Source organism: Neodiprion lecontei, chromosome 4, assembly GCF_021901455.1.
Source record: "Neodiprion lecontei isolate iyNeoLeco1 chromosome 4, iyNeoLeco1.1, whole genome shotgun sequence".
NCBI classification, from domain to species: Eukaryota; Metazoa; Arthropoda; class Insecta; order Hymenoptera; family Diprionidae; genus Neodiprion; species Neodiprion lecontei.
The window spans coordinates 12,868,151-12,883,853 of record NC_060263.1 but is presented as its reverse complement, the minus strand read 5'-3'; the positions used below and the strand labels follow the sequence as shown (position 1 = coordinate 12,883,853).

Genomic DNA, 15,703 nt, shown 5'->3' with positions numbered 1-15,703 from the left:
CAACCCTGCAATATGAAATTTAACAACGGGTACGAACACCGATGTTCTGTAAAGTGCCTAAAGTGATTCGCATCGCCACCGTGCAACAGCGAGTCTCGCGAAATCGAGTGTACCGATTGCAGACGCGTGTTCCGCGGTAACGGTTGTCTGGAGTATCACTGCAGAATCGGCTCCTTCAGTCCGCATCGCTCCGTTTGTGCATCGCTGCGTGTATGCCGGAATTGCGAGCGATTCGTAAATCTTTCGCGGAGGACACGCATTTGTGAAACTTGTTTTTGCGTCACGTGCCGTTGCAACAGACCGTGCAATCACTACTGCCTCATGACGCCACTGAAAGACGCGACAAGACCGAAACGTTATATCTTCATTTTTTATGATTTCGAAACGCAGCAATGCGAGACGGTAGACGTTGACGCGACGACAAACATACATGTGCATAGCGCAACAAGTGTGTACGCAATGTATCCACGATCCCGATATATCGAACGGCTGTTTCGCTTGCGGGCTCGTACGTGAGTTCGTTTTCAGGAGGGAAACGGTGAAGGAGTTGGTAGACTTTGCTACTCGGCCCGTTCAGGACTTTGCACGCATCGTATGCATTGCGCACAATGCAGAAGGTTTTGACGCACAATTCATACTGCAGCATATGGTTGAGCGGGTTGTAAATCCGCCGCAGGTCATCCTAAGCGGCAGTAAGATCGTTATGCTCGAAACGGGTCACACCCAATTTCTGGATTCCTCGGCATATATGCCTATGGCATTATTGGCGCTACCGAAGGCTTTTGGACTACCGACTACTTCCGTGAAAGGTGTATTCTCCAACCTTTTCATTACTCCTGAAAACGTGGGTTACGTGGGACCGCTCCCCGGAGCGAAGTTTTACTCTCCGGATACCATGAGTAGCGATGCACGAGCAGAGTTTTACTCATGGTACTACGAGGCTGTAGCGAACGACCATGTGTTCGACTTTGACGCAGAATTGTTGTCGTACTGTCGGCTGGACGTGGATATTCTGCGACGTGCGTGCCTAGAATTCAGAGACATATTTCTGGAGTGCGGCAGAGCGTGTCCCTTTACCGAGAGCACGACAATTGCCTCTATTGTTCGGTGCTGTTCCGTAAAAATTTTTTACAACATGAGCGAATCGGTATCCTGCCACCGGGCAGCTATCGTCTTGCCGATGCCCAGTCTTGTGAGGCTCTGGAATGATTGGTCGTGATAGAGCGCGAGCTGGGTATTGACATCAGACATGCCGGAAACGGACGTGAGTTTCGGTTTCCGGAGACGGGCCGCAAGGTGGACGGATACCATGTCGCGGGTGACGATACGCGACACGTCTACGAGTTTCATGGATGTTTCTGGCACGGCTGTCGCAAATGTTTACGAATCAACCGCGATAGCCGTAGCGTCAACGGCGAGACGTTGGATAGGCGTTACAAGGAAACTTGTGCAAAGACCGGCCGTACGCGCGAACTGGATTACCGTGTGACGGAACAGTGGGAATGCGTGTTTGATCAGTGCTTGAGGGAGAACGAAGAGATGAGGGAGTACGTGGCGACACATCCGCTAACCGCTGGCACTGCCACGAGCGAAGCGCTCAACCCGCGCAATGCGTTTTACGGTGGTCAAACGGGGAACGCTTCCCGATACTACGAAGTGAAAACAGATGCAACGGGCAACGCGTACGAGGAAATACGATACGTCGATGTTTGCTCGTTGTATCCGTTCATCTGTAAGAATGAAAGGTTCCCTGTTGGCCACCCGACGGTCTACGTTGGAGAGGAGTGTAAGCTCTTGACAGGGTCGAGCGGTTGCGACATCACGCGAGTTGAGGGGCTCATCAAGTGCCGAGTTTTACCGCCTCGCAATCTTTATCATCCTGTTTTGCTGGTGCGCATGCATGACAAACTCATGTTTGCCTTGTGCCGCTCATGATGTTAGAGTTTGAATCAGGACGAGTGTAGACATGATGACGAGGCTGCGCGAGGATTCGAGGGCATGTGGGTGTCGCTTGAATTAAAAAAAGCCGTAGAAATGGGATACAAGATCAAGAGCATACGCGAGATCTGGTCGTATACGGTGACATCGTTCGACCCGACTACTCGTCAAGGTGGGCATTTCGCCGGCTATATCGACACCTTCCTCAAGATTAAGCAAGAAGCAAGCGGCTGGCCTGCTGAATTCGAGGACGAGCCGGCTCGAATGCGCTACCTTAATGAGTACGAGCGGGTCGAGGGTATACGGCTAGATCGCGACCGTATTGCTAAGAATCCCGGCAGGCGATCAGTTTCTAAATTATGTCTAAATTCGTTTTGGGGTAAGTTCGGGCAACCCGAAAATCTGGGAAAAACAGAGGTTATAAAGACGCGTCAGCAACTGCTCGAGCTTTTGACCAACCCTGAAGTCGAAGTGTCCGGTTAGCTGTCCATTAACGACGATGTGTTGTACGTGCGTTGGTCACACGCTCAACACAGCATTGAACCGTCAGCGTTGGAAAACGTCGTGATTGCCTCGTACACCACTGCCCAGGCTCGGCTAAAGCTTTTCTCGTTTCTTGAGAAGCTCGATCAGCATCTGTCTAGCGCGCGTTTGAGAGACAGACAGACAGACAGACATACAAATAGACAGACAGACAGAGGACACCGAAAGGATTCTTACCCCAGCCGTCTGTTATTCCAACCGGCGAGATACCAGGCCAACCCATCAGATACTTTCTTGTATGTGTCCCACCAAACTGTATAAGGGTTAGTACCACGCTTAAACCCTACGCATGAAAAATTGCGAAAAAATCTCGCATTGCTCGTAAAAGTTCATCTCGTCATCCGCGGCGGGGCGCACTGTTTTCAAGCTGATATCACTGCACGCACGCGTAGGAATAAGCTCATGGCGTACCCGCCTCACGCTCAATCAGCTTGACCGCGCTCGCGCCAATGAGCTTGTACCTGCGCGGTTACGCTTCCGTGTGCGCTTGAATATGCTTATGGTCAGCGCACGAAGGGAGTGCCGCCGCCGCCGCGAGCAAGCTAACGTAGTAAAAGAACGTGTTTTCAATTGTTTCAATTTTTTATAGATCCCGCATCATCCCTGGATTCTTCTTCTTCTTCTTCTTCTTCTTCTTACCCGGTTCACACGGCTCACTTGGTTCAAGATTCCTTTTCATCTATGACGGACACACGTTGAAAACATCCATTTTCAGCTATTGCAGCCGGACCATGAGGATGCGGTAAATCAAATTTCATCAGGAACTTTCTGCGTCATGGAACGTCAATGTGCGACACAAAATTTAGTCATGTGATATGGTACTTTGATGAATGGCAGCCGTTGTACGACGGGGACAAGAGTATAGACTACCGTGAGGGGTTGCCGCAACACGTCGATTACGAGGGTGACAAAAAACCGAAACTTTTGGTAATCGACGATCTGATGGAGAGGCTTCAAACAACGTCGTCGTTGATGTTTTTACCAAGGTCTGTCATCATAAGAACCTCAGCGTTTTCTATATAACACAAAACGTCTTTCACAAGGGCCGCGGTCAGCGAAATATTTCCCTCAACGCAAATTACATAGTCTTCTTCAAAAATTCACGGAATCCTGCCCAAATTCAACATCTTGCCAGACAGGTGTATCCCGAAGGTCCGAGATTTCTTCAAGAGGCCTATCACGATGCTACCGCAGCGCCACACGCTTATCTACTTCTCGTCCTGAGGCAATCCACTCCGGAGAATTGGCGTTTCATGTGGAAATACAACTCCCACATACACCGATCCCGCTTCAAAACTCGTCAACGAGATGAAGGACGTCTTGAACCAACCGAGAAAAGACGATGCAGAAAAATGCAAACTCTATCAGCAGGTACTTCAACGACATTTGTTTTTTGCAAACGACACACGCAAACCCATGAAATTGGACGTTCTCGAGGAAAAGGAGAAGAAGACGGAAACACAGCCAAAAATCAATGATTTCTCCCACCGTAGCTGCGAGTCCTTGCAACGTTCAAGCGCACGCAAAGAAAGTCGTGTCAGCGGTACCAAAGAAGTATCGTGCAAAGGCCGAAATGCTGATGCGCGAACTTGGCAGCGTACCGGAACGATTTTCGTGGGATGCTGCAGGAACCGTCTCGTTAGACGGCGTTACAGTTCCCGGCGCAAACATCGTCGACCTGGTCAATCATGCCTCGTGATCTAGGAAGACTTTTACTCTTACAGGGGCTAGTCAGTTTGCACGGTTTCTTCAGACGATCAATGTACCCCAAAAATAGGATACGCTTTGGAAAGACATACGCACATTCGACGCTACGAGACTACTGACGGTCACATCGCAACAACTATTGTCACACGCCAGTAGTTCCCCGACGAAGCGACGAAGCGGCGCAAACATTACATCCGTAACCAGCCGTTCTCACGACGTAGGATACGCTTTACGCAAACGCTTCACCGGGAAAAAATCCGGTTGGAAAACACTTCGGCGGAAGAAAAATGACGACTCTTCTTGAAGAAACGTATTACGACCCCTCGCATACTGCCGGTTACGCGGGAGCACGAATTCTGGAAGACGTTGCACGTGAAAACAACTCTCGCGATTCGGTGAGAAAATGGCCAGCAGCTCAGGATGCCTACATGTTACACAAGCCCGTATACAGGAAATTTCCGAGAGCAAGGTACAGCGTTTCCAACATAGACGGCGTATAGAAAGCTGACCTGGCTGACCTGAGTTCCATGAAAGGCCGCAACAACGGTTTTCGCTATCTCCTGGTGGTCATCGACGTATTGAGCAAGTACGCATGGGTGGTCCCGCTGAAACGAAAGACAGCCGCAACCGTTGCTGAAGGTTTCGAGCAAGTGTTACGCACTACGCCGCGCAGACCCGACCTACTGCAAACGGACAAAGGTAAAGAATTTGTCGGGAGTGCTTTGCAGAAGATACTTCGCGACAATGAAATACGATATCGTGTTACCCGTAATCCTGACGTGAAAGCAGCTATCGTAGAACGATTCAACCGTACACTCAAAGAACGCCTGTGGCGTTACTTCACGCATAAAAAGACGCGACGCTACGTCGATGTTTTGCCACAAGTCGTGCAAGCCTACAACAATACAGTCCACTGGAGCATCGGCATGGCGCCGTCGGAAGTGACGCTTCGCAATGCTGCTACAGCACGTGCTCACATGCGAAAGCGTTATCCTCCGCGGCCAAATGGCAAATCGAGATTTCATAAGAATGGTTTTGTACGAATTACTAAAACCAAGGGGACATTTTAAAAAGGTTACGTGGCAATTGGAACGAAGAATTATTCAAGATCCGACGAGTGCTTGCACGTTCACCGATAGTCTACGTCTTGGAAGATCTCAACGGCGAAGTAAACGATGGCTTGTTCTACGACCCTGAACTACTACGGGTGGACGGGGAAACACGGAGATGATAAAATAGCGTGCTATTGCAGCATGCCTCACAGTCGCTAAGTGCTCGCCGTTCGACTCGTGCATCAAAGAAAATCAGAATGTCCCGGGATCAGTTTTACCTAACCTTACCGAGTAACAGCTCGATGCAGTTTTTTGCGGAGAATCGGACGTGCTGTTACATTAAAAAGTTACCGCGTCAGATTCAACTAACGGGAGACTGGGAAGTCGGGCTGTCCGAAATTCATTACCCACTCACGTTTAAATACCCTCAGGGGTATGCGCCAGTGAAAAATGAAACGATACCTTGTGTCACGTATTACAGTACTACTGGGGAAAGTGCAGTTGAGGCATCAGATTGCAAGGTATCCGAAACCAACAAATCATCAAGGATCCCCGGCTGCCAGATGTTTATTTATTGCGATCTGGTGGAGCCACGTATCGTTGGAGATGTTTACGCCCCACCGTTACGAGTCATTCAAACATGCGCAAAGATAACATCTCATGGGGCGAATCAGAGATGAAAACACTATCGCCACTGTACTATGTACCACTGATGCTGACGAACTTTCAAACCATCGAGATCAATATAAGAGATCAATTTGGTAGCCCAGCACCATTCGCGAGCGGGACTTTGACGGTAACGCTACATTTTAGACGCGTTCAGTAATTGGCTTGAATCACAGGAGTCGCTCGGCAAAAGAGAGGGAGAGGGAAAACATACCAGGTACGACATGACTCATTATATGCAACTTTACGAAAATCAGCTCGGTGGTGAAGGCATAGAGACGATTTACCGAGGAGCACCTCATCAACGTGGGCACGGAATCGGCAGTTTCTTGGAAGGCCTGTTTCGTCGAATACTACGTCTGCTATCCAGTGGTGCTCCCGCGGTCGGAAGAGAAGCACTACGTGCAGAGTTGAACGTCATGACAGATGTAAGAAACGACGCTCCGTTCAAACAGGCAGTCAAGAGTCGTTTCGTAGAATCAGGACACAAATTGAAAACAGCTGCTGACGAAAAGATTGATAAATGAAGGGCAGCGGTTATAAAAGGCGAACCGGCGGATTAGCGCGTCAGTCAAACATTGCCCGCAAGAACAGACTTGTCGGCGCGCACTGAGCAGGTGGTACTACGAGAAAAATTATACGGAGAAGGTCGAAAAAGAAAATATCGGCCAAGATACCCAAGCGTGCCGGAACCGTCAAGAAAACTAAACGGAAAAAGTGCTGTGAAAAACGGGACCTTGCAGACATATTCGGACCCCGGTAAGCCCACGAGCCGCTCATCTTCAAATTAAACATCAACAATTGCCTTCCTGCACGCGCACTCGGGTGAGTGTATGAAGTCGGAACTCGATTTGTTTTCTCTACCACCAACGCAGACGTCTATCGAAGCTGGTCAATGGGTACACCAAAAGCCCGTATCATCTCTAACCGATGATTCCCCGATTGAATTTGTTGTACCTGGAAACGGTGATGAGTACATCGACTTGGCACACGCTATGCTTAGCGTACGAGTGAAGTTACAGCCGACTGCTCCTGGCCCACCGGCAGACGAAGGCAATGCAACTACTCCGCATGTCACTCCGGTAAACAATCTGCTTCACTCAATGTTCAATCAAGTCGATATATTCTTCAATCAAAAACTAGTCTCATCAGCCAACAACTCTTACGCCTATCGAGCATATATAGAGACTCTACTGAATTACGCACCGCCCGCCAGAAAATCCTATCTTTCTTCGGCTCTATGGTACGACAGCAAGGAAGGAGTATCGGATATATACGACGCCGACGCCGTCGGTACTGACCGAGGTTCCATAGATCTCAAACGGGTCATGAGCAATGCACGTACCGTTGATCTGATTAGACATCTGCACTGTGACGTATTTAATGAAGACAAATTTTTACTCAACGGTGTGGAACTGTATCTTCGACTTGTGAGATCAAGAGACAGTTTTTGCATCATGGAAGCCGAAAATCGCCACAAGCTGCACATACTGGAAACTTCACTGCTCATTCGCCGAATGAAGATCAGCCCTGGAATCTTGCTGGCGCACGCACGGACGCTAACCAAAGGTACGGCAAAATATCCCGTAACCAGAGACGAGGTGAAATCTTTCACCATACACGCAGGAGTACAAGCAGAAACACTGGACAGTGTCATACTCGGACAACTACCGAAACGAGTGATAATCGGTTTTGTCAGCAATAAAGCCTTCAACAGCGACAGACAGCGCAATCCGTTTAATTTTCAAAACTATTCTTTGAATTTTCTGTCACTACGTCTACGGGGTGCAGGTCCCAACGAAGCCGCTACAGATTAGTTTTGGCAAAGACGATCTCTACGTGGACGCTTATCACACCCTCTTCTCCGGTACGGGGATTCATTTTCTGAACGAAAGAAACGGTATCGACCGGCAGCAGTTCGCTAAAGGAAATTGTCTATTGGCTTTTGACCTAACCCGCGATCTCTCGGCCAACTGTACATCGCACTGGTCGCTCATCAAACATGGAACTCTCAGGGTCGAAGTGCGGTTCGACGATGCCCTCAAAGAAACTGTGAATTGCCTGGTGTACGCTGAATTTGATAATCTTATTGAAGTTGATGCTGCACGTCAGGTCATTACAGATTTTTCGGGCTAAGAGCGAAAGAGAGATTACGCCCCTCCTATCACGACCGCTTCCATGACACAGCAGGTAGTGATTTCCGTTAGAGAGAGAGAGAACGGGGTGACTACACCACGCCAACGTCTTCAAGGGGAGCAACAGACCGGCTGGAGACACCCGATAAACAAAAATTAAGACGGGAATTGTAACACAAGGCTGTATATAAACACCCGTAACTACGGTGCCGAGCCAGTCAGCATTTGAACTACGCGACTGCAGGTTCGCTCTTCCGGCTCTCTATTCATTCGACTACATTCTTTCAAGTTCAAGTATGGATTACGTAATAGATATTCAAGGGTTCCGAAACATTTATGGTCAATTTATACTGAAAGAGGTGGCAGTCGTCACTATCGATTACCGCTACTCGGCACATTGGTTAGTAGAACCGCCATATCCCTTCACGGATCTACCGCTCAAAGAACGTGGCGTGAACAATTACGTAACATGTTACCATCATGCCATCGAGTGGTTCAAAGGTGAAATCTCGCTGCTTCAACTCGACGTTAACCTCCGAGGAATCGCACGTAACGCTCATCGAATCTTTGCCCATAGATACAAGAAATCTAAATATATTGAAAATGGTACCGCGCGTCAAGTGTTCAACTTGGAGGACATCGATTGCCCGGCATTCGACAAACTGGAACGGTCTTCGGTATGGTGCTTCTTCCACGGCGTTAAGAAGGAGGAATTTTTCGTATGTGCAATGAACAACACGATCAAACTGAAGAAATGGATAAACAATAACGATATTCTAACTAAATACGATTATACAGAAGCATTGTCAGCCAGTAAGCGCAACATCACCGGAGAGGAGAGTTCGACTAGTAAGACACCCCAGGTACCAGAAAGAAATTCCTCGCTACAAGCAGTAATACCAGAGTCAGTCGTTTCACTGAAAATCTCTCCTGATTCGCCTGCGCCTACGTCAGACAATAAAGTTACCGTTCCCTACGACATACGTACTACTGCGATTGATTCACATACCTCTTCACAATCTTCTACGAGCGGTATGATTATCTCCAATAACGAGGGCGAAGAAGAAGAAGAAGACGAGGTACAAAATGGACATTCTACAGATATGGAGCGCGATGCCCGCGATTTCGAACGGGAAGACCGGGGTTTTTGCAGCGGACCAGATACCCCTCATCTGGATACGCCCGACAGCCTTTGTGTCAATCACCGATGATCACATACGCTCCGGTAGCCACTGGGTGGCGTTTTTCGTCTGTTCCTCGGGACACGGTACATACTTCGACAACTTCGAAATACCACCATTCGTCCCTCACCATAAGCGGACTTTACGAAGAAATTGCAGACGATACGACTGGAACGACAGACAGCTTCAAAGCCTCACTTCTGATGTATGTGGACAATTTTGTATTATGCTGATACACTTTATGGCTGCTGGTTTTTCTCTGCGGGAGTTTCTCAGTATATTTACTCCTGACCTCAAAAGAAACGATTGTATCGCAGAATTATTCTACAACCGAATAGCCCATGTCACAAAACGCAAAACTAACACCATCAATTCAAATCACATTCATCCCACAATTTGTCTTCAATGTTGTACCTCTAAGAATTGTAATGTTGCTGATTATAAGACTGATAAATAAAAAAAACCTTGCTAACATATCCTGTGTAGTAATAAGAACATTGTAATTATCATTTATTCGTTATATGTAATGACCATGTATGTATTTTCACCTGCGTAAACTGAATAAACCTGCGAGGATGAAATTTAATTTTTGTACGCAATCCACCGTTGAGTTCTGTTTCCTCACCCACCCACCCGTATCCTCGTACATCTAAGTGTGCCTATAGCCTTACAATAAGAAAGAGAGAGAGATAGAGAGAGTGAGCAGGTCTATATTTTCCAAGCACACGTAAACCTTAGGATAAACGGTGACGGCTGGGTAAGGTCAGTGACACGAGCAGCCGACCCAAAGAGCAGGGATGGTGAAAGAACGACAGCCGGGTGGAGGAGTCTGTAACCCCAAACGTCCAAGTCACAGAGTTCGCTTCGTGAACGGAGGTAGCGGGGTAGAGGTGTAGGTAGCCCCAGAGTCTACCTCACGGCCAGGGGCACCAGGGTAAGGGGAAGGAGATCGTCCCATGGTCAGGGTACACAGGCCCAAAGGCCATCCTGTAAAGTCCGGAATCTGCTTCGCGGTCAACGGTACCCGGGGTAAGGGGTCGCCACACGATATTCACCACTTGGCGAGGGGATTGCGGGCGAAGGGCTGACGAGCCGAGGAGCTTCTAGGCGGAAAAATTACTCCTAGGCAAGGGGTTGTGGGGAAGGGGTGGTCCCCGAAGACGCTTCTCGAATAAAATACCTCCTAGACGAGTTGCGGCGGGGCAAGGCGCCCTAAACTCACTCCTTGGCAACGGGCTGGCGCCAGAGAGGGGTGCGTAGGGGGTTTGTTGTGACGCCCCAAAGTGCCCCTATACTACTATTAACTCTCATGTAGGGGTGTGCGAATAATTCGAACTTACGAATTATTCGTTCCGAATCGAATACTAATATTCGATTCGAAACTCGAATCGAATAATTCGAAAATTCGAATTATTCGAAAGTTCCCGAATAATTCGAAAAATTTCGAATAATTCGAAAATTCGAGTTATTCGATTCGAATTTCGAATCGAATAGTAATATTCGATTCGATTCGATTCGAACGATATTCGCACACCACTATTATCAACGTTCTGAGGTCTTGCGAAGCTGTTTCGACCATTTTTACGAACGTACCCGTATGTGTGTGTGTGTAAGTATGTGAACCGCTTATAACTTTTGAACGGCTTAACCGATTTGGACAAACTTGGTGGCGTTCGAAAGGGCTTCATCAAACTTCAAAAAGATTTCTTGCCAATATTAGTATCTAGATTTTTTCTGTTACTGACAGAGATGAACATATATTGAAATTGAGCAACTGTTTGCTTCGGGTAATTGATTTTTAATCGAAAAGTATATTATTCGTAAGTAGAATATTTTGATACACGATGTAATGGAATTTAAATTGGAAACAATAGAAAATCCAGTAATATTTCGATAATTCGCAAATTGTTCGAATTATTCGAAATTTTTCGAATTATTCGAAATTTTTCGAATTATTCGTCGAATTTCGAATAATTCGAAAATTCGAGTTATTCGATTCGAATTTCGAATCGAATAGTAATATTCGATTCGATTCGATTCGATTCGAACGATATTCGCACACCACTACTCTCATGAGAGTCTCATGAGTTTCCTAAACCTAAACTCGTATTTGTAATCAGCGACCCTGAAAACCCTAGGAATAAAGTTTTTGCGCCAAATAACGTTTGTTCAATGATTTCATCTGCCATCTTGAACTACCATTTTTAATTTTCAAAATTTCCATAATTTTCGAAATTCAAACACTGAATCAAGGTTATATCCAAAGTTGAACCCAAGATATAACAATTAGCTGGAGAAATCAAGCAAGAAACCATTATTTGATTTTTACGTAAAATTTCACCCTTTTCGACCCGCTATTTTGAAAATAATTGATGAAAACAAAATTTCTAAACAATAAGTGTTTAAAGTACAGATAAAAATTCCACGATTTTTGTAGAAAAGCGTCTGATTTGAGTATTATAAAGGTTCGATATAAATAGTTTTTCAAAAATACTACACCGAAATTTCGCTGTTTTTTTTTAATTGCAAATTTTCCATAGAAAATCTAATTTTCATGGCTTCTAACCTCGATATTCTGAAAGAGCACCTTTCAAATAGTCGGGTACCAATTTTTATTAAAATCCTATTGTCCTAGCGTTGTTGGCAATCCGTCAAACATGACTATATGAAAAGTGTCATTTCGGGCGTTCATGGGTTAACGGAGGTCGTTATGGCAGATCGTGAATCCACTGTTCAAGATATATCTACACCATATCATGTTGGTGTAAATATGCCTACATTTTTGAAGGACAAGGCACAGTTGCCGGGAGTTACGCTACTGAAAGACCGTAAACTGTCAAGTAAGCGTGTGCACGTTGAACGAATTATAGGATTGACAAAAACTTATAAAATATTGAAAATTAAACTTCCTCCTTTCTACGCAACATTAGGAAGTGAAATATTTTTTAATTGCAGTATATTATGTAATTTCAGGGAGGGCATTATCAGTAATCAAGCACGAGGAGGGGTCTTGTATAATTTTAGAAACTAATTAATTTCAGTAATCAATAAAACTTGAAAATTCAGTGACATTGATTGGAAATCGTAACTTACGTGTACATTATTTAGAATTGTAATTGTAAGAGGGTGTGGATATGATAATTGTTTCTTTCAATCTTTAAAGAATAATTTGAGTCTTGTATGAACTGTCTTGCGAATTTTTAAATACACAAAATGAACGAGGCGATTTTGCATTTATATCTGGTACACTTTCACGAATGATTTAACATCATTAGTAACAATATTAACTAAAAAATAATATTGTACTTTCTCAGAAACATCGGTTTATTAAAACTAAATTTACTTTATATCACAGTAACAGGTATCCTACATAATCGTGCATATCATTTCCGCACTTCATATTTTTTCTTAATTATGCGAGTTGCAGTTTAGTAGGTAAAAGTATGAACACTGAAAAGTAAAAATAGAAACAAACTAACTATTTAATAATATCACAATAGTTTTTATGACAGTTCGTTTATCTAAGTAAGTATCATAACGACGGTTAAAGCTCTTCAATCAATGACGACAAAACCTAATATTTATTGAAGAACAACAAGATAATCACACTAATAATAATATCTGATAAAAAATGACAAGAGCACGGACAAAATCTTTTGAAAAAATTGAAGCCCGCAAAAGCATTACGAGTTTAGAAATCGAACTGATCATAGCGTCTGTAGTAGAATTTATCTAGCAGGGCAAGTAAAAAATAACAGTTATAAAATCTTCGACTTTTGTTGACAATTCCGCTATCAAACTTTCATCTTTTTTGCTTGAAATCACTTTGATATCACAGAATATAACAACGATGAAATCACAAAACGTTCTACCAGTTGCCCCTGTACTTAATGCATGTAGTCATGGTCATATTTGAGCCTTAATTCACCCTTTACATCAAAATACAAGTAAGGTACAGTGATAGGCTTTATTAATTGATGGCGAACGGCATACGGGCACTCAACTTCTATTACAGTCCGTTTAGCCAGTAGTCTATCTGGCGAAGCACCGCAGCAAAGATATGGGTACTTCTTCATAATAAAGATATGGATACTCCTTCACAATAAAGAGACCACACTCTTTATCTTTTAGGTTGCCTTCAAATTGTGGCATAAATGTTTCAATGGCAATCCGCTCATTTACTGTGCCATGAATCAATGCTTCAGTATAGATTTTCTTTGAATTAAGCAATCGTTCGATGAGAGCTCTACTTGCATCTTCACTTTGAACAGAGCGACAGTTGAAAAAATGGCTCGCTGTAACTCTGTATCGTCTGTAGTCATGCCACCGAGGGTTTTCGGATTGCCAGCGATTATCTAACTCTATTCTAACTATATCTTCTTCAGAAATGTTCACAAGATATATTCTTTCCAGAAATTGACTTTTTCTATCGACTTTTGAATAATTATGATCCTAATCGATAGCATACGGATTAGCATGTGGAAATAAATGCTTCAGAGGCATAGTAGAGTAGTATGACGAGCACAAATTATGGACAAGATCATTAATATTTAATTTCCGATACTCTAAAGGCCTTGGATCAAATTCACAACTTGTAGACCTTGCGTTGTGCTGTAACGATGCTGACTTTAGGGACGTTCCTCGGTAGATTTTTTTCGATTTGTGAAAAGTCTGCAGCTGTCGTGTAGATGCCTCTCTTGTGGCGCATTTCCCTTCACGAACCATCTCTTCTACACCAAGAAGCAGTGCCACAACATGCTCACAATGAGCTGAACCTCCGCTGTCAATTGCACAGTTACAATGAGATGCTTCTATGGAACCTTCTGTTGTTACCTTGACATGCACATTGTAGGTAACATTCTTAAACATCTTTGCATGAACCATTCCTTTGAAGTAATGGGTATTGTCTTGCTCACTGAACCGGCAGAAAGCAAGAAATTTGTTTTGGTACATTGCCTTTTGCTTTTCAGTATCCGTACTATACCTAGAGTACATTAGGTACACAACTTTCAAAGTCGATGAATGGATCTGCAAACCGAGCATAATAAGAGGAAAAAACGATATATTATTACAATAAATATTAAAAAACAAAAAAACAGACTTTAAAAGCCTCGTGAAAACAGGCTTATGAATATCATCCATAAATTTATATTTTTAGAAACTGGTCGATGTACAGACGTGTAAGTTGAGGTTACCGTATTGGCATTTATGTCACGGAATGAAATATCAGGTGGCACCTCTAAGCTTTGTTGAACTGATTCGGTGGTCACATCAATTGTGAAGTTACTATATTAATTTCATAAGCTGTCTACCTGAAATCAAGCTATATTTAGATTATAAGTGTAGTGAATACTTAATACATGAGGTGTTAAACCGTATGATGTAAGGAATTGAAGAAATTCGTGTCAAAGAAAATACGTATTATGAACCTATAACCTAACCTCGATCTACTTTACTTACGTTTTTTCCCCGATTCATTTTTCAGTTCTTTCACTGTCATATTCATGTTTGATCTTTATGTTTATTTTTTAATGTGACATCTTTGATAAGCTGGTGCCGCGAATGACGTGAGTTGTGACCGAAAACACGGTGCTGCCCTCTACGCTTAGTTTTACGTGTCGCCTTCCCTATACCGTTCATTATCATCATCTACCGGCAAGATCTACTCCCGTATCGATACCACGATACCGTGAGGAGTACACCTGCCCCTGCCCGTCTTATCTGTTGACCCGTCTCACGTGACCTGCTGGCCCAATTAGCGATAGCACAGGACGAGGAGAGAATCAAAGAGGATGGGATAGAGTGGAAGGTCTCATAAAACACCAATGTGATTTTTCGTATAAGGCCCACTAGCGCCTCTGTTGAGTCGTAGGACAAACTATTCTTCCCCCACTCTTTATTTCAGCGGTAACTCCGAATGAAATTGATACGCTACACACTGTTACGGACCACTTTATAGACTACGTAGATTATGAATATGGGACAAAAGAATAATAGAACATCCACTATTACAAGTAATAAGTGTATTCTTTATTAAAAGTAAAGATTATTGAATAACAAAATAACATACGTAGTATATTTAACTATATTTACATTTGGTTAAACTTTAGTAGCGACAAACTTCCGCATTTTTTTAGTTGCTAAGGGTGGCTTATTTTCTGTTTGTCCGCCGGATTCACTAATCTTTCTGCGAATGAACCTGGCCTCCCAGTGACAGCGTATTCTCAAGAATAACTTTAAAAATGCTTTAAACTTTGAAAACTAGTATCGATTTTACATAATTCGAGCTTTCTGCACGACTGTAATAATATAAGAGAGAGAACCTGATTGACAGTATTCGAATGTACGATGCTTTGAATCACACTTTTAAACGTGCGTTCCCATGCAATAATGTTTTCGAAAACGTTTTCTGTTGCATAAACCAATCCATGCGTATCGGCATAACTTTTCATGATAACATATAATTTATGTTCAGCATCTA

The 15,703-nt window shown here is 44.1% G+C and overlaps 2 protein-coding genes across 3 annotated transcripts in view; one reads left to right on the top strand and one right to left on the bottom strand.

Annotated features, from left to right (window-relative positions):
- LOC107217132 (transmembrane protein 8B-like) overlaps window positions 1-15,703 on the bottom strand; it is a 557,855-nt gene that overhangs the window by 460,601 nt on the left and 81,551 nt on the right. The window lies entirely within an intron of this gene.
- On the top strand, window positions 5,881-8,042 carry LOC107217661 (uncharacterized protein F54H12.2-like). Its single transcript, XM_015655277.2, has 4 exons — window positions 5,881-6,036; window positions 6,083-6,334; window positions 6,782-7,600; window positions 7,698-8,042. Exons 1-4 carry the CDS (start codon window positions 5,881-5,883, stop codon window positions 8,040-8,042), a joined length of 1,572 nt encoding a protein of 523 aa, XP_015510763.2.